This window comes from Gossypium hirsutum, chromosome A03 (genome assembly GCF_007990345.1).
Source record: "Gossypium hirsutum isolate 1008001.06 chromosome A03, Gossypium_hirsutum_v2.1, whole genome shotgun sequence".
NCBI classification, from domain to species: Eukaryota; Viridiplantae; Streptophyta; class Magnoliopsida; order Malvales; family Malvaceae; genus Gossypium; species Gossypium hirsutum.
In genome coordinates this window covers 68,357,374-68,382,607 of record NC_053426.1, presented here as the reverse complement: position 1 = coordinate 68,382,607, position 25,234 = coordinate 68,357,374, and the positions used below count along the sequence as shown (strand labels likewise).

The following is a 25,234-nucleotide window of genomic DNA, read 5'->3' as shown; positions in this document are numbered from 1 at the left end:
CTAAACACAGCTTCTTCTTTGTTTTTTTTTTGGAAGGAACACAAAGTTATTATTTGGTATTAAGCAAATGATAACAAGAGAAAGTAAAATGGAGGGCGAAGTCAGGATAAGGCAACAGATAGAGCATTGTGCTACATGGTTCAACACAATATTTAGAGCATGACTTTAATGGCCAGAAATTCATGTAGATGAATCAGTACAGCAGAAATAAGAATATTTTGAATCAGGTCATTAGTTTCACAGTTTCTTAGCCAACTTTGTAAGCTACCATTCTTTAAGCTGCTAAAACAAATATTGCTCATAAAAAGGGAATAGAAGACAAACCATTTTTCTTTGTCCTCAAGCATCGGGGCAGGCTCAATTGATATCATAAATAAAACCTATTGCAGACAACAGATATGTTATTTCCAAAGACTGATTGACAACAGTGTAAAAAGAGAAAAAAAAACAAACAGAATTAACGACAATGACTTGTGATCCAGAAGCAGCAAACATGACATCTTATAGAAGCTACAAGAGCCAATCACAGAAATATTCTCAATGGGGTATATGCTTCCCCTTTATGCGCCCAAATACTCATTTTCAGGTGCTATTCCTATCACAATAAACAGAGCCAAAGCTCTCACATTTTATCCTGCACCCACATGTCCAAAATGGTAGTGGATGTCCTTTCAAAGAACCAATTCATCACAGTAATGTGGCACCACAAGTGAAATTGACTCACATCCAGCAATAAAAACCGAACAGTACCAAGGTCCAACTACTTCAATTGGGAACAGAAGGCCTGTCCAATCTGGCGCTATGTATTCTAGGCCGTACTTAAACTGACCTAAAACAGGTTTCTAGGGTGAACGTTCAATCGAGTGAAAAAATTTTGAGTTAATTGAGTTCACAAATCTTATTTTATCATCCTAACTCAATGTAAATTTTTTTCGAATTGAGTGAAATAAAATTCAAGTCGAGTCAAATTGAGTAAAATTGATCGAATTAAATTAAAAATTTTAAATATGTCAAATAAAAATATAGTTATAGTATAACTAATTCTATATTAGAGTACATTAATTTGAAACCATATATATTTAAAAAAAATTTAAACCAAAATAATAATAATATATATACTTAAGTATGATAAATTTGAATCATTAATTATGTCCCAAAATTATAATTTTAAAATCTTTTAAAAGATCTTAACTTTTTTAATATATTTTTTAGAATTTTTATATATTTTTTAAAAATATAAATTTTAAAATTTTTATAAATATTTTAAATTTTAAAATTTATTTTGAATTTTTTTTTGTAATTTTTATTGAAAGAGACTAATTTGCTTATTTTTAAAGTTGACAAGAACCAAAAGGATATTTACACCAATCTGTTATTCAAATTATTCGAGGTATTCGAATTGTAAAATTCAACTCGACTCGAACTCAAAACTCGACTCGAGTTATTCGAGTTGCCTCAAATAATTCAAATTATTCGAATAACTCGATCTGATTAACTCGAAATTCGAATATTTTTCAATTCTTTTGGAATCAAATCAAATTTTGCTCACCCCTAACGGATTCCACCCAAAAATAATTTTGTAAAGTGATATGATTTGAACTCATAACCTCTTAAGATTTATCTAAAGATAATATACGAAACCAGAATGTAAGTTCTTATCAATTGTTTACTACATTTGGTACTTATTTAACATGAAGTAACTTTTTTAATATTTAAAATTATATTATTCAAACCCACCAGTTAGGTCGGTTGACTGATAACCAGAGGCCATAGCAGTTTGACCTCCGGTCTTATTTAACTTTCCTCAGATCCTAGGACTCCGGTCAACAAGTTTGAATACAGTCAAGGAAAAAATATAATGCTGAAACACTCAATAATTTGCAGAAAGGACTAAGCAAAAATAAAGATTCTATCATCAATTGTTTACTATATTTGTTACTTTTTAACATTTAAATTATTTTATTCAGACCCTCCGGTCAAATCGGTTGACTGATAACCAGAGGCCATATCAGTTTGACCTTTGGTCTTATTTTTTAACTTCGCTCACATCTTATGACCATAAAAAAGCAGTTGTGTCGAGGAAGAATAAAATCCTGAAACACTCAATAATTGGCCGAAGGGACTAGAGAAAAATAAAGATTCTATCATCAATAACATCTACATCTAATTTAACATGCTAGCATTACAATATCATACTCAAGGCAACTTTTTTAGGCCCTAGATAAAGATGAATTGCCTTAATATGTACCATTTCAGAGGACCATTCCCAGGGGCGCTAGTTTTGAAGAATTACCCTATAGTATTAATTATTAGTTAATATCTTTAATAAGGATAAGTAATTCACATTGAGACTGGTTATGGCAGGATGAACATCAAGTTTAAAACAATCAAAAGATCAAAATTCAAATCCTTCACCACTTACCCTCATTGGATGTACTGCTGATCTTGGAGGAACCCCCTGAAAAACAAATGGAAGATGTCAATAGGATGCTAAGGGTGGCTATCATTTTCATTCACATTCAATATTTCCATCTTTCTCAAAAGTCAATCAGACAAGCCTAAGTACTACTAGTAGGAGTTACAACAACCATTTAATGGGAGTTTCCCCTTTTTTGCCCTCAATGGGTATAACACCTTAGTAAAACAAGTAGAGCTAAAACTAAAAAATCCTTATTACTTGGCTTATATGTTCAATTCAAATAACAGACCCAACAAGGCCGAATATCTTCTTTTAGAAGTTCAAAGAGAACCAAAATGATGCATTAATTTCCAGCTTTTGTTGGGAGCTACAGAGCCAGTAACAGAACTAATAGTAATACCTCAGCCATTTCAATTGCAGATATACCTAGTGCCCACACATCAACCTGGAAGTAAAGAATTTAAAATGCAAGAGGTTAGACAACAGACAACTATACCACTTGTAGTAAAATTTAAAATCCACATAAGAATCCAATAAATGTTTTGTAGCAAAATTTCCAGAAATCTAAACAATGTTTGCCAGCAGAAAAATCTTTCAATAGATGTTCTGACAGGGCACAGTCTTCCACATATCTTCTTGAAATTTGGGCGTTTACATAATTTTTCTAATGTGTTTCATATTCCAAGCAATTCATGCAATTTCAAAACTTTCAAACTTTTACTCATTCATATGCATCCCTACAAATGATATACCCCGAACACACAAAAAGCAGTGCAAGAAAGCTTGTCATGATCTTTCATGGAAGCCCCATCTTCCAAGTACTAATATCTCCAGTTTAGGTGTCATACTTCAGGATTAGACCACCGTGTGGATAGCAAAGTAATTTATACTTTTTGTTTTATAAGATATCTAAAGTCTGCTTTCACACTAAGTACTATTAATGCTTTAGTAACTAATCTTAGGAGCACTTAGGAAACTATTACTTTCCTTTTTATTTAAAAATTGATAGTTCTAAGAAAAGCATATGCAACTGCCACCCAACACATCTGCCAATGGATAAAAAAAATCAAATGTAAACAGAAGCACTTAACTGTTCTCCAGTTCTATCACAGAAAAAGGCCGAAGCGCTAAAAACAAAGCATAAAAGGCAACCAATCCATGCAGATTAACAAAAATGGTACCTTTCCATCATACCGACTTTCCTGAATAACTTCTGGAGCCATCCAGTGCGGAGTGCCAATAAACTGAAAACAGAATAAGAAAACTACAATAAAACACATGGCAACACACACAGTTCCAGTAATTGAGATTAAAACAATTATGATGCAAGTCAAAAAACATACATCAATGTCATTTAATATGAAGAAGGCAAAAGATAGCTACTACTAAATTGGCTGCAGAATTATCTGCTGGACAGTTATTCCTGCTACCAGAAAAGTGCCACACACCATACGTTCTACAATAAAGGAAGTTGAAGGAGACTTTGTGTTTGCTTGTTATGTATAACTTATCACACTTAAAACATTGGCTGATGAGTAAACTAGATGCAGAGTTTTCCTTGTTTGGTTATTTAACATTATATCTAAAGCGCTGACCCTGTAAACAATTTTTCCAGCTGATCACTTTGACATTGATAAGAAATTGTAAGATGACACTTATTTCTGTTATGTCATTAAAAACTCTTCCTGAGGTATTCTAGCCTAGATTTGCGGAATGACTGAGCTTCATCAAAGTCACTATAACTTATACTTGAAAGAAGTGAAACAGTTGCACACATAGCAAAGCAGTGGGAATACTACATACTGTATTGCGCTTTGACATGGTCCTAGTAAGCTGTGCCGCTACTCCAAAATCACCTGTTCGATAATCAAAATAACAGGCAAATATAGGCATGAATTACAAGCATAAAAATGCAGGCTTTTGGTCTCGTTAGTTCTGGGGTTTCAGAGTATGCAACTAAAGAGAGGCACAAGGGTTCAAAATGCTTGTCAGAATATGACAACTTTCAGGCCAACAAGTGCAAGGGCAGATCAAGTCATAAGAGAAGCCACTTCATTCAAAATATTTAAGGGTAGCACCACTTCCCTATAAATCCTGCAAGGAAATCACTTTTGGTAGGACCATAAATGACTAGCAGGGTCCTTTTATTTAATATACTAAGCAAGGATATACTTCAGCACTTTGCCAAGTGCAATGAAAGAATAACCCATGGCAAGTGGTTCCTGCACTGCAGAGTCTAGGGGAGGACAGATGTGCAAAACCATACCACAAAAGAAGCAAAGTAGTTGGGATTTCTTAAATTTTATATTTTGAAAATTCACGTCCAAATTATCAAGCATACAAGAAGCAACAATTACCTAAGAAAGCTTGTTTTCTATCAATTATAACCCAAGGAGCATTACCGTTAAAAGATTTTATTGGAACTTTTTCAACCAATAAGGAAAGAAGCGACCATAAGGAATCTCAAAATATTTTTTTAATGAGAAACACTGTTGTTTGTACAGCATTATCTTGCATACGAAGGGTCTGACATGTATTCTAGGGTACGTACTTTGTAAACACTAAAAGCACAGGTGAACCAAATAGAAACTTCATTATGATATTGATAACATCTTTCAAGTGAAACAATATAGTTACCAATCCAACTAAAATTAGCATGGGTACACCAATTTCAAGAATTTGAACTTCCTACAGTAGAGTCCTGAGTATTGGAGTATGATTAAATAAATATAGGAAAAATGTACTCACCCAACTTCACTTCTCCTTGTTCTGTTAAGAGGATGTTACCACCCTTAATATCTCTATGAACTTTGAAAATTGAGTGCAAATAATCAAGGCCCTCCATAATAAGAAATCAAAAGAAACAACATGTTAATTAGAAAGTGAATACAAATTATACAATGCATGAACATCCTTATGGGAGACGTTAATTGTTATTGTCTAGGGTCCCATACCTAAAAGGCAAGTTTGAAAACAAATAAGCACATAAATATGGCAAGCGAGCATGTACTGATTCACATGTAAGTGCTGTTAATATCCCATGACCATTGAAGATCAAGCATGGCAGAATGATTACAAGGACGAATGTAACTTAGGTTATCTAGATGCTGTAAAAGGAAACTCTACAAGCATAGGATACTAAGGTTCCTAGTAACCAGTTTATATATTCCAAACTAAATGGAATGAGTAAAACCTTTAAAGCTTCGCGACAGATATATGCTATCTGATTCTCCTCTAAAGGCTCCTCTGTATCATTCATCAAATCAGCTACACTTCCACCTCCACAGTATTCCATTACTATCTGCCCAAACATTGAAATAAGTTACCCTAAAAACAAAATATCAGGGAAATTTCCAAAAGATGAAAAACTAACAAACCAATGTAACCTAGAAACTGAAATTAACTCCAAATTGAAACTAAATTTTGATGGAGAAAAATGCTTATAACACCAACCCAAAGATATTCTTCCCCAGGGTAGCTCCCGAAGTACCGGACAACATTTGAATGACTACATTGCTGCAACATCTCAATTTCACCACGAATTTCTTCATACTCTTCTTCCTAAAAAAAATTACTTGATCGATCACGACTGCTGATTAATCAAGTCAATGCCATCAAGTATATCAAATACAAACAAGAAAATCATGCGCACCCCTTCACTTAATGATATAACTTTAACGGCAACAAGCTCGGAAGTTCTTATATTTCTAGCCTTATAAACTGCCCCATAAGATCCTTTCCCTGCCACCCAAAAATCCAATATCAGCTTTTCTTTTGGTCTTAATGGCCCTAAAATCAATTAAATCCCCTTCCTTAAAAGAAAAATATAGTTCATTTAGCATTAGCATGGAAAAACACGATTATATGAGAATAAGAATAACGATGATTATCACTGCGATTAAACTCACCGAGCTCATTGAGTAACTCATATTTTGTGGAAGGATCTTCTCTGATAACGCAGTCGGGAACTGAACTCGACAAAACCTTATTATTTTGCAAGAACCGACTCTCTTCCCCTTGCAAAGGCGTCGTCGAAGTAGATGTCTTTTGTTTCCCAAAACCTAGCTCTCCCATACTCGCCACCGCTCTGTTCACCACCGTCCCGCTCCCTTCTCTCTCGTTCCTCACCGTTGATCTCACCACGAACGTCCCAAAACCTTCACCTTCATCCTCCTCTTCCTCATCAACGTCCATTTCATCTCCCCTTGCTCTAATTGGGCTCACCCCCGCTAAGGCCGGTGGATTAAACGAAGACGGCGTTCCACAGCGAGCTTCACGAACATGATCCCTTTTCACGATCATGGTTCCCAAATCTCCTGCATCGCCACTGCCATCTTCGGCGTCGGAAGGAGTGCCCCCTCCGCCGCCAAAGAGTTTCGGCGCACATTTGAAGGGAGGAGGGATGGAAGATCCATCTTCACCTTCTTCGTCAACGTCTTTGTAAACCATTGTGGCGTAAAGGTCCGGGTCACGAGATGGTTGCGGTTTCGGTTTAGATTTGCCAGAATCGGAATCGGATTCAGAACCGGAATGAATGACAAAGGTAGAGTATAGCTCGGATTTCGCTTGAGATTTACGGGTCCTTCGAGACGTCAGCGGTTGCTCCATGTTTTTTTTCCTGTCTCCGGTCGGAGAGTGTGAGTGCATGAAAATGTCAGAGCGGTCAGAGCAGTGAACGCAGAATTCGCAGGTAGCCGTCGGCGCTAAAGAAAGAATAACTGTAATTTGTTAAATCGGAAATTTAATGGGCCCCGCCATGTGTCGTATACTGGATTGTAATTTTTTGGGCCATTCCAGGTTTCAGCATGATTTTTCAAATGGAGTCGGTCTTCAGCCCGCTACTCATAGAAATTCCTTCCTTCTAATTGGGCCTATTATAGATACATTGGCCCTAAGAATACCATAAGCCGTTTCTGGCAATAAAAAAGAAATAAGTTTGAATACTGGTCAATTTTTGCTACTAGTCCTTCTACAATGTCTAAGTTGCATGTTTAGACTCTATTCTTTAATTTTTTCCATTTTGCTTTTCAGATTTTGAAATTTTAGTCATTAACTAAACCTGATCATGAGTCGGGCTGGGCCAATGCAAAACTTTAGGCTTGTTTTCTACCCAGGCTTGGCCCAAAAAATGTGACTAAAATTTTGTCCAAGCCTAATAAAAGTGCTAAACCCGAGCCCGAATGGCCTGCTCATGTAAAAAAATTTTATATTATTTTTACTTAAAAACAAATTTAAGAAATATAATACATCAAGTACACTAAAAACATTAAAATAAATGTTCTCCAACCAATTGAAAAAACATTTAAAAAAACTTTTTATACTTAAATAACACTAAAATAGTTGCAACTTAACAAACAAATGCCTCTAAAATAGTAGCAAAATTAATAATAAAACAATATCTATACAATATCCAAACAGTAGCAACAAAATAGTAGTAATATAATAGCAAAATAGTAGCAAAACAACATCAAGATTCAAAATGACAGTAAACAACAACAAAACAATAGCAAACAACAGTAAAAATATTTAGGCAAATTTGAGTCAGGTCGGGCCCAGGCAAAAAAAATCTTACTCGAGACCCGACTTGTTTAGAAAACGAGTCTTATTTTTTGTTCAAGCCTATTTTCGAGCTTAAATTTTTGCCTAAACCCTCCCACTTTTCGGGCGGGCCTTTGGGTTTGGGAAGATGGTTCGACCCATAATCAGGTTTAATCCTGACCCAAATGGTAGACTAACAATTTATTAAATTATATTTTTTGGCAAACATTATCACACATGTAGTAATATGTCAACTTGCTATTTTCACATAATACTTATAAAAAAGTCATGTTATTTTAGTTAATGGATTTAACGGCGCCAGGACTAAAATTTGAAAATTCAAAAAGTATAGGGACTAAAAATGATCAAATTGAATATAGACTAAATACACAATTTACACATAGTGCTAGACTAATAGCAAAATTTGACCTAACAAGTTTAATTGCTATTGCTTAAATTAAGAGGACTAAAATTTTAAAATTTGAAAAGTATAAGACTAAAATTGACTAAATTCATAATTTGACTACTAATAAAATAAAAAGATTTGTTTTTTGAGTTTGGAGAATAAATATCCATATTGAATTTTTTAAGTAAGAGGTGAAGGGGTACGAAATCCCCAAATACCTCAATATCAATGGTTGTAGAAGACGAGCTTTAAATATATATATATATATATATATATATTGGAGATCTTAATGACAAAAGATAAATATTTTGGAAAATAAAAATCCTGATGAAAGCAAAATTTTCTATTTGCTTTTCAAATCAACAAAACAGTAAAACACCTTTTTAACTTATTAAAGATGATTATATGCCACTACCTACATTCTCTTATCCCTTGTTTACTGAATCACTATAATTTCTGAATGATCATTGGTGATCATGGAATACCTTATATATTATTATGATTAGGAATCTTTGAACTACTTTTATAACACCACCTTTAATTAATAAGATTCGAACCAACTTAATTGATTTGCATACCAAATACTTGTGGTTTCACCATGTTAGTCATCATCTCCTGCAGTAATATATTTATTATCACTCATGAAAACTCTTTTTGCTATATAAACGAGAGAGTTAGCTAAGATACAACTGGGGTTCAAGTGTACATTTCAATCAGATTAAATTTGGCAATAGGGTGAATGAAACTTTCGGCACAAGGAATTGAATGATGAGGGGGTCCACTTCTATCATCCCATTCTGCTGCTTTTGGTGGAAATTATTGCCATACAACGTCGATAACACAAGGTTGGATGAGGGAAAAATGATTGATATATATATATATATGGATGTATGCATTTCCGAATCAATCTTAACATCCACTAAAAAGATGCTGATATCTTCTTACTTAGTTATATGCCATTATGGAATGTTTTGAAAGGGAAAAGAAGATGGCCCATGGCTGCCGGCCTTGTGGGAGAATATAACAGAGATGAGAATAGTGTTGGTTTGGATATCCAAATCCCATTTGCATCTCCCTTTACAAAGGTAGAAAGCTTTTTTACAAGCATAAACTCTGTAGAAGATAAAAAGAATATATGAATCCCATGAAAGAATTGAACAATAAAATATGGACCCCCCCTTCCCTCCTCATCTCAACTTAACTATATGAAAAAATTTGAGCTCAAATCTTTTTATGATGCACATCTATATCCACCAAATCTTGTTTTCTTTCCAGATTTTTTGTGTTAGAGAATCAATATAAATAAATTTATAAAATTTCAGAGAGTTATAGCTAAAATTTTGAATTATATTTATTAATTTTGATAAAGTCAAAAATAAAATAAAAATTCTAATAACCAAGGCACCAAAGCCTTTTGCTGCCGGAATAGTGAAGAAGGATCCTTCAGTAGCAACTGAAAGACTTGTATTAACAATTTTGCTTAATTAGGAAAATTAAGGAGAATTTTTATTAGTTAAATGATATGATTCTTGAAAGGGCAAGGTGTCTCATTAGATTGGTTGGAACTATGCTTTTGGTCATATTAAGCACAAAATAATCCGAGGAACAAAGGTGAATGGGCTTTGATGGAATGGAGGAGATAGAATATTATTTACTAGTTTTAATCTTAATAAATAATTTAATTCAATAATTTGTATTGAATATAATTAACATATTTTTTATTATATTATATTAATATAAATTATAAATATAAATTCAAAATATAAATAGAACAAGATAACATTTAAATCTTAATATCAATAGAAAAAGGAAAATATTTAGTACACTGTGAGTGGAGTTTTTAGACTCTACAAAGGATATTGTAACACCCCTAATCCCTCTCCGTCGCTGGATTAGAGTCACGAGCATTTTTAACAAATCAAACAATTAATTCAATCACAATCAACCTATAAACTAACTAATAACATTATAATACGCAGGGCCAAGTCAAGACAATCTAATACTTTCATGCTAGATTCTTATACATTCGAATAATAAATTATGCTATGCATTTCTAAACTTGGTTTTCCACTGTCTACACTCTTATCACTATTTATACATTGTTAAACTTAGTCTTCCACTATCTACACTCTTATCACTATTTACCCCTTCTTGAATGTTAGAATTCAGATACATATAAGACTATTCCAATTATTAGCATAAGAGTATTGGTCTACACTTCGTCTACGATTATCTTTTTTAATTTATCTTCGATGATGTCAATGGAATGCACTTAATTTAGGTGTGCTAATTGATGGGCGTCGAAACCACCAAAAATAATTCCTACAAAAATAACTTTAAATTGTAGTAAACAGTGGTAATAGGGTCGAGTCCACAGGGGATTGGATGTCGTAATCAACTTCCGTGTTCACTTATGAACAATATTCGTCACGTCAAGGGTCGTGTCACGAGTCGTGCCTACAACTCCAAACGTACCTGCAACGAAAATAAACAAGTAAATCAGGAGGGTTAGAGAATGTTTAAGAAAGTAAATAATCTAATCAGCTTAAATAAACAATTGATTAATATTAAAAATAAATGTAAATTGGAAATAAATTCAGGATTTTGCAAACAAAATTAATAAGCCTTAGCCTTAGACTCGGTAAATTCTGTGTTAAGAATCGATCCTTGAAAAATTAATCTTCTCCTCCAAACGATAAACTAGTTATAGCAGTTAAGAACGTCCTAACCACCAATTCTTCCTCTCGTAGCTGGTCTTGATACGACTTTCAAACCAACCCTTACCAATTATCTAGCCAAGATCCACGTGTTCCCGATTCAAGATTTCGGCAGCCTTGCGCTCTGAAGAACCCAACTCAAATTAACGGCCTCAATCGCGTGGTCGTTTAAACCCGATCACTTCTTCTTTGATTTGTTCTCGGAGATCCGAATACAGCACGGCCAACTTGTTTCTCCAACTGTCAGCAAACACGACTTCAACCCAACGTGCACTTTTTGACTTGAAATTGAGTTAACCTTAAGGGATGAGTTGTCAATCCCGATACTTAGGAAAAATATGAATACCGATTGGAATGATTTTTAGCATGAATACTTATCTCACGATTCCCAACCGGAAAGAACACCAGCCTAAAACTAAGATGGAATTTAGTAAAGCATGAAAGTGTTCATGCTTTGTAAACTTTGGAAGGTAGGTTGATGATTATGGTCAAGAAAGGAAAATAAAAATACTTAGAGAGTAATTGAACCAATTTTGGAAAAGAAACCAGAATTTGAAACTATGCTACAGAATGTTAACGCCAATTTGAAACGGAAAAAAAGTAATTCAATTCCAAATTGAAGTAGGAATGTAGAATTAAGTGATGCCTTTCCAAAGGACATTAAGACCCTATTTATATACATAGACTTTGCTATTTTTAGCCTTAACTAATTTAACATAAAATCAAAATTAAAATAAATAAAAATAAAATTGTAACAGCACGATTTTGGGCTTAGTCGGAACAGTATTTTCGAGACCACAAATTCAAAGTAAAATAAATTATTTTTAGTATTATTTTGGTGTTATAACATGATTATATTAGTGCATGAAAAATTTGGTGAGGTAATTTTAGCATTTGTAAGCTTAATTTTGAAAAAGGACTAAATCGCATAAGGGGTAAAAGTTCCATTTTACTTGATAGATGTACCACATAGCTAGAGAACCATAATTGGAGGTCTTTAAAGAGCAATTAGACCCTTTAGAGAGGCATGACCAGCCATAGGAGACAAGGGAGGTCAAATTGTCAAATATTAGGTGAGTTGGTAGCTAAATTGATTAAAATTGAAATAAAATAAAGGGAAGATGATATCACCTTCTCATCTTCTTCACCATCACTGAAATTTTCAGCAAAGAGAAGGGTTTTTAAGGTTTAAAATTTCAGCTAGGTTATTCTATTACAAATCAAGAAACACGAAAATCGGACTTGGACCTGGGGAAGGCCAATCAAGTAGAGTAAATCATCTAGCCGCTTACATTTTGTAATCCGAGGTAAGTTGTATGTTAATAATGCAACTATATCGCTAAAGCGTGTGATTGAATTGATATTGCATAAATTGTTTTGATTGTGAATATGAGAATGCATGATGAGAAATTAATGTAACAAAGACTTACGGTTGAACATTGGAATAAATGTGGATATTCGTGCCTTAACATGGGGTGATATGTGTGCTAGTGTAAGACATGTCTGGGACATGCATTGGCCACATTATAGTAGCCAGTGTAAGATATGTCTGAGACATGCATCAGCATTGAAACGAGAGCTAGTGTAAGATATGTCTGGGACATGCATCGGCCTCGGGATATACAAGCCAGTGTAAGACCATGTCTGGGACATGGCGTCGGCATTTTATTCCATGATCGGGGCTAATGAGTATCTCGTAGTATTCCAAATAGTTCAACGAAGATTTATAATTTATATCAAAATGAGAAAAGTTATGACCATGTAGTGAGTGGTACAGGTACCTACTTGAAATGTATGAGATGTGGACATCAGTATATGCTATATGAATTGTATTGGATGGTGATGAGTAAGTTATGCTTATGTTTATTTATTGGATTCGAGAACAAGCTATGAAATTGTTATGAGCATATTATGGTATGATGATTAGTTGATTTTTATTTACATGCAACTTACTAAGCTTTACGCCTACTCCTCTTCCTTTCCATTTTCTTATAGTGCCACCAAAGTGGCTCGTGGATCATCGCCTACGTAGAAGAAGCCAATTACACTATCATTTGAAGCACTTAGTATAGTTAGTTCTTTTATTTTGATTGTGGCATGTATAGGATCTTTGGATTTGGTTTCAGTGTCATATTATTTTGGTTCAAATGTGTTGGCTTACCTTAATCTTTGACTCCTTTTGTATAAGGCCATGAAAAATGGCTAATATTAAAAGTTGTTATATGAATACAAGAAGGTTTTTCATTAATGAGAAATTGTTGGTATGGTTGAACATGTGAATTTCAATGTTTGGATAGCAAAATTCATGAATCGGTTGCTTAAGCATATGTGAAATTGGTAGAGACCTTAGTTATGGTTGCTCGATCGATAAATCATGTCATGCTAGACTTTGGTGTGATGGTTGGTATTATATTTTGTTTCAGGGTGGCAAATGGCTTGGTAGATAGCCTTATATAGTCCACACAAGTAGATACACGTGCGTGTGTCTAGGCCATGTGTGACCCACGGTCAGCCCTACGGGCTTGTTGTTTGACCGTGTGTCCCCTGCACCTTAAATTTGCAAGTCAGTATGCATGGTAGTAAACACACGGGCAGAGACACGGCCGGGTGTCTCAGCCGTGTGAAGGACACAGCCTCTGGCCATGAGCGTGTGCCTTGGCCGTATGCCCCTAATTTGTTGCTGACGTCAAAAATAGAATGTCAAGGTTTTTAGGCATGGGCTAAGACACGGGCTTGTCATGGCCGTATAAGGGACACGGGCCATGGGTACGGGCGTGCGTCAGACCATGTGAAAACCTCTGTAGGTTCGAATTTGGAATTTAATTCACACGGGCTTAAAGCGTGGACGTATCCCCTTATGCTTAGGCCGTGTGAACCACATGGGCCTTCAGCAAGGCTAGGTCAAAAAGGTCACACGGACGTGTTTCCTTTCTATATAGGCGTGTGTCCCTGTTTCAAGTGATATTTTTTCAAAGTTATCAAAGATGTTTGGATTAATCTCGAGATATTTTGAAATATGATTTAGGCCTCATAGTCTCATATTAAGAACTTTTAGATTAAGAGAGAAAAGTTTTAAATTTGATCTAGTTTTTGTAACTCGAAAATGATTGTATGCATACGTGTAAGTCAGGTAATGCCTCGTGCCCAGCCCGGCCTCAGACTCGGGTAAGGGGTGTTACATTTAGTGGTATCAAAGCTATGGTTTAGTCGATTCTATAACTAACCCAACGTGAGTACGAGTCTAGCTATACATACCATAATTGTATATTGATAGTGTGACGACTCCTAATGAAATAAATTGTGTTTTTATATATAGTAAATGGATCCTAACGTAGCTACAGCGGATAACGTGGAAAGTAATGTGCCAGCTCCTACTAAAGGGACCGCGCCAGTTGATAGTAGGCCCGTGACAATGAGTCAAGGCGGAGGGGCTAGAGAAGCTTACCTCCATATGATGGACGGGTGGTACTCAGAGTTTATTCGTGCGAATTCGAATACTCCACCTCCTCAAATTCTTCAACCTATCTCTATAGCTCCTCAATGAGCAAAAATGGCTAGAAGAGAGAAACCTTCAGTAGACCATATTTGTAAGCATGGGGCTGAAGAATTCCGAGCGAACATTGATGATGACCCGGAGATAGCAGAATTTTGGTTGGAAAATATAATTAGGGTATTTGATGAGCTATCATGCACGCTGGAGGAGTGCATGAAGTTTGTAGTGTCACTCCTGCGAGACTTGGCCTATCAATGGTGGAATACTCTCGTGTGAGTGGTACCAAGAGAGAGAGTAACTTAAGATTTCTTTTAAGAGGAGTTCCGTAAAAGGTACATTCGTCAAAGGTTCATAGATCAAAAGAGGAAAAAATTCCTTGAGCTGAAGCAAGGCCGTATAAAGGTGACTAAGTATGAGCGTGATTTTGTGAGGCTCAGCGTGCATATCTACAGAAGCCATTATGTGCAAAAGGTTTGAAGATGGTCTGAACGAAGACATCCGTTTATTAGTTGGTATTTTAGAGTTGAGGGAGTTTGTGGTACTTGTCGAGAGAGCTTGCAAGGCCGAAGGATTGGCTAAAGAGAAGAGAAAAGCTGACATTGAGTCTCGTGACTCAAAGAAAAGACAGATGGGGAAATCACATCAAACTTCATCCAAGAGATCGAAAGAGTTTCCTACTCAATCAAATGCGTCAGTGGGGTTCTCGAGCAAGAGCAAGAATAAGCAGTACGTTGTCACAAAAGCCCAAACCACTTCTATCGCAAGTGTTGGTAGTGCTCGCCCAAATGACCAAAATGTTCACAGTGCGGCAGACGTCATTTTGGTGAGTGCCTAGGAAATGAAAGAGGCTATTTTAAATGTGGGTCATTGGACCGTTTTATTCGTAGCTATCCCGAGATGGTCAAGAAAGACAAGGATCAAAGTGTGAGATCGGGTAATGCTCCTTCAAGAGGTAGACCGCATAAGAACCCGGGAAGTAGAGGTTAGCAGTAAAGGTGTACCTAGAGATGCTGCTGTGAGGCTCGAGGGTAGAGCGCCGGTAAAGACTTATGCTATACGTTCCCATAAAGAGGCAGAGTCTCCCGATGTGATTACGGGTACCTTTTCTATCTATGATATATATGTCGTTGCTTTGATTGACTCGGGGTCTACCCATTCTTATATTTGTATAAAATTGATACCCTGTATGAACATGCTAGTTGAGTCCACTGAATTTGTGGTAAAAGTGTCTAACCCTTTAGGCAAACATGTGTTAGTTGACCAAGTATGTAGAAATTGTCCTTTGACAATTAGAGGTCATTGTTTTTTGGCTAACTTGATGTTATTTTCGTTCGATGAATTTGATGTAATCCTTGGGATGGATTGGTTAACTTCTCATAGTGTTGTAGTGGACTGTGGACGAAAGGTCATCGAGTTGAAATGTGAGAGCGGGGATGTTCTTCGGGTTGAAACGGGTGAATTAGACAATTCGCCTGTAGTGATATTGTCTATGACTGCATAGAGATATTTGAGGAAAGGGTATAAAGCTTACCTCACTTTTGTATTAATACTCAAGCATCTGAATTGAAGATTGAGTTAGTACCACTGGTAAGTGAGTTTATAGATGTGTTTCCAGAAGAATTACCTGGACTGCCTCCAGTGAGGGAAGTTGAATTTGGGATTGAATTAGTCCCTGGTACGGCACCCATCTCGATTGCTCCATATAGGATGGCTCCAGTGGAATTAAAGGAGTTGAAAGTACAATTACCAAAACTAATGGATAAGGGTGTTGCGAGACGAAGCTTTTCTCTATGGGGTGATCTGGTACTTTTCTTGAAAAAGAAAGACGGGTCGATGAAGTTATGTATAAACTACAGACAGCTTAACAAGGTGACTGTAAAGAACAAGTATCCCTTGCCAAGGATAGATGATTTGTTTGACCAATTAAAAGGAGCCACTGTGTTTTCCAATATGGACTTGAGGTCTGGTTATTACCAACTTAGAGTAAATGAGCAAGATGTATCGAAAATCGCGTTTAGGACGAGATATGGGCACTATGAGTTCCTTGTCATGCCCTTCGGTTTAACAAATGCCCCTACAGTGTTTATGGACTTGATGAATCGTATTTTCTGACCGTATTTGGATAAGTTCATTGTGGCTTTTATCAATGATATATTGATTTATTCTAGAGCTGCGAGTGGATAGGCGGAACACTTGAGAACTATTTTGCAAACCTTGAGGGATAAGCAGCTGTATGCCAAGTTTAGTAAAAGTGAGTTTTGGCTCTGAGAGATCGGATTCTTAGGACACATTGTGTCGAGTGATGGAATTAGAGTTTACCCTATTAAGATATCGGCCATTATTGAGTGAAAATTGCTAAGAAATGTGTTAGAGATTAGAAGCTTTTTGGGCCTAGAGGGATACTACAGACGGTTTGTTAAAGGGTTCTCTATGATAGCTACTCTGAGGAGGAGGTTGCTACAAAAAGAGGTCAAGTTCAAATGGACAGAAAAGTGCCAACAGAGTTTTGAAAATCTAAAGGCTTTGTTGACTGAAGCCTCAATTTTAGTGCAACCGGAATTGTGAAAAGAGTTTATGGTGTATAGTGACACATCCTTGAATGGATTAGGGTGCGTGCTCATACAGGAAGGCAAAGTGATAGCATATGCCTCGAGACAACTTAAGCCGTACAAGAAAAATTACCCAACCCACGATTTTGAACTAGCAGCCATAGTGTTAGCGTTAAAGATTTGGAGACACTATTTTGTATGGTGAGAGATGTAAGGTATTCACCGACCATAAAAGTCTGAAGTATTTGATGACTCAAAAAGAGCTAAATCTACGGCAACGAAGATGGTTGGATTTGATAAAGGATTACGAGTTGGTGATTGACTACCACCCTGGGAAAGCGAATGTAGTCACCGATGCATTGAGTAGGAAATCATTGTTTGCCTTGAGGGCTATGAATACTCAATTGACCGTGACTAATGATGGTTCGATTCTAGCTGAGATGAAAGCTAAACCTATGTTCCTTTAAGAGATTTGTGAAGCTTAGAAAGGTGATAAGAATTTGCAAGCTAAGATAGCTCAGTGCGAGATGGGAAATGGATCAGAATTTTGTATTGGTACCGACAGTTGTATGATATACCGAGATAGGATTTGTGTGCCTAAGGACAATGAGCTTATTTAGAAGATTCTGCGAGAAGCACATAGTGGTTGCTTGTCTATCCATCCGAATAGTGTGAAAATGTATAACTACTTGAAGAAAATATACTAGTGGTCGGGAATGAAAAGAGACATTTCAGAATTTGTTTCTAAGTGTCTAGTTTGTCAACAAGTGAAAGCCGAACACCAAGTACCTTCGGGTTTGCTTCAACCCGTAATGGTTCCCGAATGGAAATGGGACCATGTAACCATGGATTTTGTGTCGGGGTTGCCTTTGACGCCAAGGAAAAATGATTCCATTTAGGTTGTTGTTGATAGATTAACAAAGTCGGCACATTTTATACCAGTGTGTACAGACTATTCTCTTGAGAAATTGGCTGAATTGTATGTTTCCGAGATCGTGAGACTCCATGGAGTGCCCTTGTCGATTATTTCGGATAGAGATCTGAGGTTTACCTCATGATTCTGGAAGAAGTTGCAAGGGGCATTGGGAAAAAAACTGAATTTTAGTACGACATTTCACCCGCAAACCGACGGTCAATCTAAAAGAGTGATTCAGATCTTAGAAGACATGTTGTGGTGTTGTGTTCTAGAGTTTCAAGGCAGTTGGAAAAATACTTACCGTTGGTAGAGTTTACATACAATAATAGTTATCAGTCAAGTCTGAAAATAGCACCTTATGAGGCTTTGTATGGACGTAAGTGTTGAACGCCCTTATATTAGACTGAACTTAGAGAAAATCAGATTCACGGGGTTGACTTAGTCAAAGAAACCGAAGAGAAGCTTAAGGTGATTCGCTACTATTTGAAAACTGCTTCGGATAGATAGAAATCCTACGCGGATTTGAAACGAAACGAAATCGAATTTCAAGTGGGTGATAAGGTGTTTTTGAAAGTGTCTCCGTGGAAGAAAGTCCTTCGATTTGGTAGGAAAGGTAAATTAAGTCCGCGGTTTATTGGACCTTATGCGGTAACCGAGAGAATTGGATCGGTAGCATACTGACTAGCCTTGCCTCGTGAGTTAGAGAAAATTCATGATGTGTTCTATATATCGATCTTGTGTCGCTATCGATCTGACCCCTCACACATGATTTCACCGGATGAAATTGAAATAAGCCTTGATATGACCTATGGTGAAGAACCAATTAAGATTTTAGACTGAGAGGTCAAGAAATTAAGGAACAACAGTGTAACACTCGTGAAAGTTTTATGGCATAGACATGGAGTCGAGAAAACCACGTGAGAACCCGAGGAGACTATGAGAGATCAATACCCAAACTTATTCACCGGTAAGATTTTCAGGGATGAAAATCCCTAAGGGAGGAGAATTGTAACAGCCCGGTTTTGGGCTTAGTCGGAACAGTGGTTTCGAGACCGAAAATCCAAAGTCAAAAAAATTATTTTTATTATTATTTTGGGGTTATAACATGATTATATCAGTGCATAAAAAATTTGGTAAGGTAATTTTAGCATTTGTGAGCTTAATTTTGAAAAAGGACTAAATCGCATAAGGGGTAAAAGTTTCATTTTACTTGATAGATGTACCACATAGATAGAGAACCATAATTGGAGGTCTTTAAAGAGCAATTAGACCCTTTAGAGAGGCATGACCAGCCATAGGAGACAAGGGAGGTCAAATTGTCAAATATTAGGTGAGTTGGTAGCTAAATTGATTAAAATTGAAATAAAATAAAGGGAAGATGATATCACCTTCTCATCTTCTTCACCACCACTGAAATTTTCAGCAAAAAGAAGGGTTTTGAAGGTTTAAAATTTTAGCTAGGTTATTCTATTGCAAATCAAGAAACACGAAAATCAGATTTGGACCGGAGGAAGGCCAAGCATGTAAAGTAAATCGCCTAGCCGCCTACATTTTGTAATCCGAGGTAAGTTGTATGTTAATAATGCAACTATATTGCTAAAGTGTGTGATTGAATTGATATTGCATAAATTGTTTTGATTGTGAATATGAGAATGCATGATGAGAAATTAATGTAACAAAGACTTACGGTTGAACATTGGAATAAATGTGGATATTCATGCCTTAACATGGGGTGATATGTGTGCTAGTGTAAGACATGTCTGGGACATGCATCGCCACATTATGGTAGCCAGTGTAAGATATGTCTGAGACATGTATCAGTATTGAAACGAGAGCTAATGTAAGATATGTCTGGGACATGTATCGGCCTCGGGATATACAAGCCAGTGTAAGACCATGTCTGGGACATGGCGTCGGCATTTTATTCCATGATCGGGGCTAATGAGTATCTCGTTGTATTCCAAATAGTTCAACGGAAGATTTATAATTTATATCAAAATGAGAAAAGTTATGACCATGTAGTGAGTGGTACAGGTACCTACTTGAAATGTATAAGATGTGGACATCAATATATGCTATATAAATTGTATTGGATGGTGATGAGTAAGTTATGCTTATGTTTATTTATTGGATTCGAGAACAAGCTATGAAATTGTTATGAGCATATTATGGTATGATGATTAGTTGATGCTTATTTACATACAACTTACTAAGCTTTACGCTTACCCCTTGTAACACCCTCAAAATTTCTAGAGTAAGATGTTATCCTTAATATAGCAAAATAAGGAAATAAAGTGACAAGAAGAGGAAAATTGAGTTATGTCACTGGGAAGTATATTATGACATATTGATTCAAGAAAGAACTAAATTCTAAAAGTGAGAAAAGTTTTGTGGCCCAAGAGTAAATACTCAAAATTTGAGGGATTAAAGTGTAAATATAAAAAATTTGAAGGACTAATAGTGCAAATATTTTAAGGGTGGAGAGATCTAGAAACCAAGGAAAATTGATGAATTATGACCAAATTGAATAGGTGAAGAATTATGGGGGACTAAATTGTAATTTTACCAAATTAAGTGATGACTCAAGAATGGAATTTTAAATGATCACGAAGGGCAAAATGGTCAATTGGAAGGAGAGAGAAATCTAGAAAACAATGATGATGTTGGAGATATTTTAGATTAAATAAATAAATGAATATTAGTTTATTAATATTTTAATTTGATTTTTAAATGATATTTTATCATTTTATTATTATTTTATTTAGTATATATGAGGAAAGAAAGATGAAAAATCATCATCTTTTTCCCATGCACCCAAAGTATGAAGAGAAAAGAAAGAAAGAAACTTTCTTTTCTTTACAATTTGGTCCTTTTATAAAAAAATCTACCATTTTTACCCAAAAATCAAAAGAACTTCCATAGCTACCAAGAGAGAAAAATGTTAAGGAAACTATGAGAAGTTAGAATATCAAGTTGGATTCAAGAAATGAAAGCTGAAGGAGAGAGAAAATCAAGATGAATATTGAAATCAATAGAACAAGGTAAGAATATCATGATTTCAATATATTTTAAGTTTGATATTATTGAAAAAGCATGAGATTGATGTTAATATAGAGTTTCCTTATATATGGTCCTATGTTCTTGATATGTTAGTGGAGAGAAACTAAGAGAAAGTGATGAGAAATAGTGTCGAAAAAGAAAATAGGGGTGTTATAAACATGGTAATTAATATCTTGCACTAAAACAGTTTTGGACAGCAGTAGTGTTTTAATTTCGAAAAATCACCAAAAATTGTGAAAATTGAATTAGAAGTTTAATAAAATATTAAATTAAATCTTATTGAGTCTAGTTTCTCATAGAGGAAACGGCGTAAGAAAGGGAATTTTAAATCACGAGATATAATAAATTTCGTGAGACAAGGTCAGTATGAATTCGGGTTCCCCTGTTCTGAATTTGAAAAATCATAAAAAATTTAAGAAAAATAATTATGGGCTTAAATTTATATTTATAGAATCCTGAATGAGTTTATTTTCAAGAGAAACAAACGATAACATCATCTAAATCCTATACAATGAGATAATTAATTTTTGGTAAAGAAGAGTCGGAACTGTCAGACAGCAGAATGAGGGTGACTTTAAAGAATAAACTGTACTTATTGGCTAAACCAAAAATTCTAAAACTTTTATGATAAGAAGATACATAATTATAGTTTCATGGACAGTTTTGAATATACAATTAAGTAAATAGTGAAATTAGTGATAATGTTATTTTTAGCATGTTATATAAATTAAGGATGTGGAATGAAGAGGAGGAGGAGTAAAATATGTATGAATATTCAGCTAGCATGACTAATTTGCATGTTTTAGGCTTAAGGACTAAATTGAATAAAAGTAAAACTTCAGGCATAATTTTGTAAAAATGTAAAAAATGACCAAATTGAAGGGAATGAATTGTTTTATTATCTAAATTAATAAATTGAATGAAATTGTCAATTTAAGATCGGGTGGAAATTGAGAAAATGGTAAATTACCAAAATACCCCTAAATCTTGATATTTCTGCAATTTCACCAGGTAAGTTCGTATAACTTTAATTATATTCTTAAATACTTGAAATGTATGTTATTGATGTGAATATGATTTAAATATCCCTTGTACGAAAATTGATGAGACATTGATATATTTGATAAAAAGGGGAAGAAATCCCGGTTGAACGAAAAGGAATTGACGGTAAAAAGGATCTAGTCCGGACAGGTGATCCTATCCTGATATAGCCCTCCCGAAGAATACGAGTAAAATGGATTTAGCCTGGACAGGTAATCCAAATTAGGGTCTGAATTTAGCCTGGACTAGTAATTCAAATCCAAGCTCATTAGAGTAATTGTCGCTACAGGGGATTTAGCCTGGACTGGTAATCCTGACAATACTCTATGAGTTTATATTACAGGGGTTTAGCTTGGGCTGGTAATCCCGCTATAAGTATAAGGTTTGCAGGAGTGTGCTTTCTGAAATGAAATGTGTAAGACCATGGTTGAAAGATACCATGGCAACGTGACATGAAAAGAATAAGACCATGGTTGAAAGATACCATGGTGACGTGACATGAAAAGAATAAGACCATGTTGAAAGATACCATGGCAACATGACATGAAAAGAATAAGACCATGGTTGAAAGATACCATGGCAACGTGACATGAAAAGAATAAGACCATGGTTGAAAGATACCATGGCAACGTAACGAGAAATGAATAAGACCATGGTTGAAAGATACCATGGCAACATAACGGGAAATGAATAAGACCATGGTTGAAAGATACCATGGCAATATGACATGAAATGAACAAGACCATGGCTGAAAGATACCATGACAACATGATAGAAAATGAGTAAGACCATAGTTGAAAGACACTATGGCATCATGTCAAAGATAAATAAGACCGTGGATGGGAAACGCTATGACATCTGTTGAACAATTGATATTCAGGTAATAAGTATCAGATGACGAATGGTTATATGAAATGGTTGTGTGAAATGTTTATAAGAATTTGTCATATGGAAATATATGTAAAAAATAGTTGTATGAAATAATTAAGAAGATAGACAAATGAAATAAGTATAGGTACATGGAATTTAATTTATGTTAAGTTTAATATGAACTATTACCAAAATAAATATACATAAGATATATGGAAATGATGGTGCATGATATATTGATATAATGAACTGAATGATATATGCTTATAAAGAAACGGTAAGAGAATAATATGTTTCGTGACATGTACATATATGATTATCTTTGATATGTTGATACAAGGAAATTATGTAAGTTGAGACTATTATTAAACTCAAGTGCATTATATCGAGAAAATAAGTATATCAATGTTGAAATTATATGAAATATGTACAAGTATACTAACAATGTTGTTGTTTGATACTTAGACAAGTGTCAAGCTATTGATTGAAAGGTAATATGCTTATTTATATGATGCATTGAATCAGTAAGTATTTAATTGAAATATTTGTTAAATGATATGTAAATCCTAATAATGCCCCGAAACCCTGTTCCGACAATAGCTACTGGTTAGAGGTGTTACAATGATTATTTGTTTGTATTGAGTTAACAGTAATTCGAATAATTAGATAAATGGTACAATTGAAATATGTTAGTTTGGTTTAAAATTTTTATTAGATGATTTACTTTGTAATGAAAGTCTATTCTGAATTGTCTTATGATCGGTAATACCTCGTAACCTCATTCCGGCAACGGAAACAGGTTAGGGGTGTTACACCCCTCTTTCTTTACATTTTCTTATAGTGCCATCAAAGTAGCTCATGGATCATTGCCTACACCGGAGAAACTAGTCACACTATCATTAGAAGCACTTGGTAGAGTTAGTTCTTTTATTTTGATTGTGGCATGTATAGGATCTTTGGATTTGGTTTCAGTGTCACATTGTTTTGGGCCAAATGTGTTGGCTTACTTCAATCTTTGACTCCTTTTGTATAAGGCCATGAAAAATGGCTAATACTGAAAGTTGTTATATGAATACAAGAAGGTCTTTCATGAATGAGAAATTGTTGGTATGGTTGAACATGAGAATTTCAATGTTTAGATAGCAAAATGCATGAATTGGTTGCTTAATCATATGTGAAATGGGTAGAGACCTTAGTTATGGTTGCTCGATCGAGAAATCATGTCGCTAGACTTTGGTATGATGGTTGGTATTATATTTTGTTTCAGGGTGGGAAAGGGCTTGGTAGATAGCCTTATATCGTCCACACGGGTAGACACACGGGCATGTGTCTAGGCTGTGTGTGACGCATGGTCAGCCCCATAGGTGTGTTGTTCGACCGTGTGTCCCTTGCACCTCAAATTTTCAAGTCAAACACACGGGCAAAGGCACAACTGTGTGTCTCAACCATGTGAAGTACATGGCCTCTAGCCATGGGCATGTGCCTTGGCCGTGTGCCCTTAATTTGTTGCTGACATCAAAAATAGAATGTTAAAGTTTTTAGGCACGGGCTAAGACATGAGCGTGTCATGGCCGTGTGAGGGACACGAGCCATGGACACGGGCGTGCGTTAGACCGTGAGAAAACCCCTGTAGTTCGAATTAGGAATTTAATTCATATGGGCTCGGGGCACGGGTGTGTCCCCTTATACTTAGGCCGTGTGAACCACGTGGGCCTTCAGCACGGCCAAGTCAAAAGGGCCACACGGACGTGTTGCCTTTCCACACGGGCATGTGTCCCTATTTTAAGTGATATTTTTTCAAAGTTTTCAAAGATGTTTAGATTAATCCCGGGATATTTTCAAATGTGATTTGGGCCCCGTAGGCTCATATTAAGAACTTTTAGATTAAGATAGAAAATTTTTAAATTTTATCTAGTTTTTGTAACTCGAAAATGATTGTATGCATGCGTGTAAGTTAGGTAATGCCTCGTGCCGAGTCCCGACTCAGACTCGGGTAAGGGGTGTTACAAAAATAATATTTTTTTCCTATTTTTGGCTTTTATAAAGTCAAAAATTCTGATGAGTCCTTGGCTTTTCTCCATATTTTTTTATTCAGCCTCATTTTTATTGATTGTGTTTCAATTTGGTCCTTTTTTGCTCGTTTTTAGCTTTTAGCGTCCCAATTGCATCCCTAACAAGATTAAAACATAAAAATACTAATTTAGCTGGGATCAATTCAGAAATAA

At 35.5% G+C, this 25,234-nt stretch overlaps 1 protein-coding gene across 2 annotated transcripts in view; it reads right to left on the bottom strand.

The window, feature by feature from the left end:
* The window catches only part of LOC107887414 (germinal center kinase 1), a 39,960-nt gene extending 32,819 nt beyond the window's left edge, over positions 1-7,141 (bottom strand). For both annotated transcript variants that reach the window (XM_016811650.2, XM_016811651.2), the window contains exons 1-10: positions 6,328-7,141; positions 6,072-6,160; positions 5,873-5,980; positions 5,613-5,720; positions 5,168-5,258; positions 4,223-4,275; positions 3,601-3,663; positions 2,820-2,864; positions 2,423-2,458; positions 325-380 (exon numbers count right to left, since the gene is read on the bottom strand). In XM_016811650.2, coding sequence (XP_016667139.1) covers positions 325-380; positions 2,423-2,458; positions 2,820-2,864; positions 3,601-3,663; positions 4,223-4,275; positions 5,168-5,258; positions 5,613-5,720; positions 5,873-5,980; positions 6,072-6,160; positions 6,328-7,066 — 1,388 coding nt within the window. In that variant the 5' untranslated portion in view covers positions 7,067-7,141. The remainder of the gene's footprint in view (positions 1-324; positions 381-2,422; positions 2,459-2,819; positions 2,865-3,600; positions 3,664-4,222; positions 4,276-5,167; positions 5,259-5,612; positions 5,721-5,872; positions 5,981-6,071; positions 6,161-6,327) is intronic.
* Positions 7,142-25,234: the final 18,093 nt, after the last annotated feature.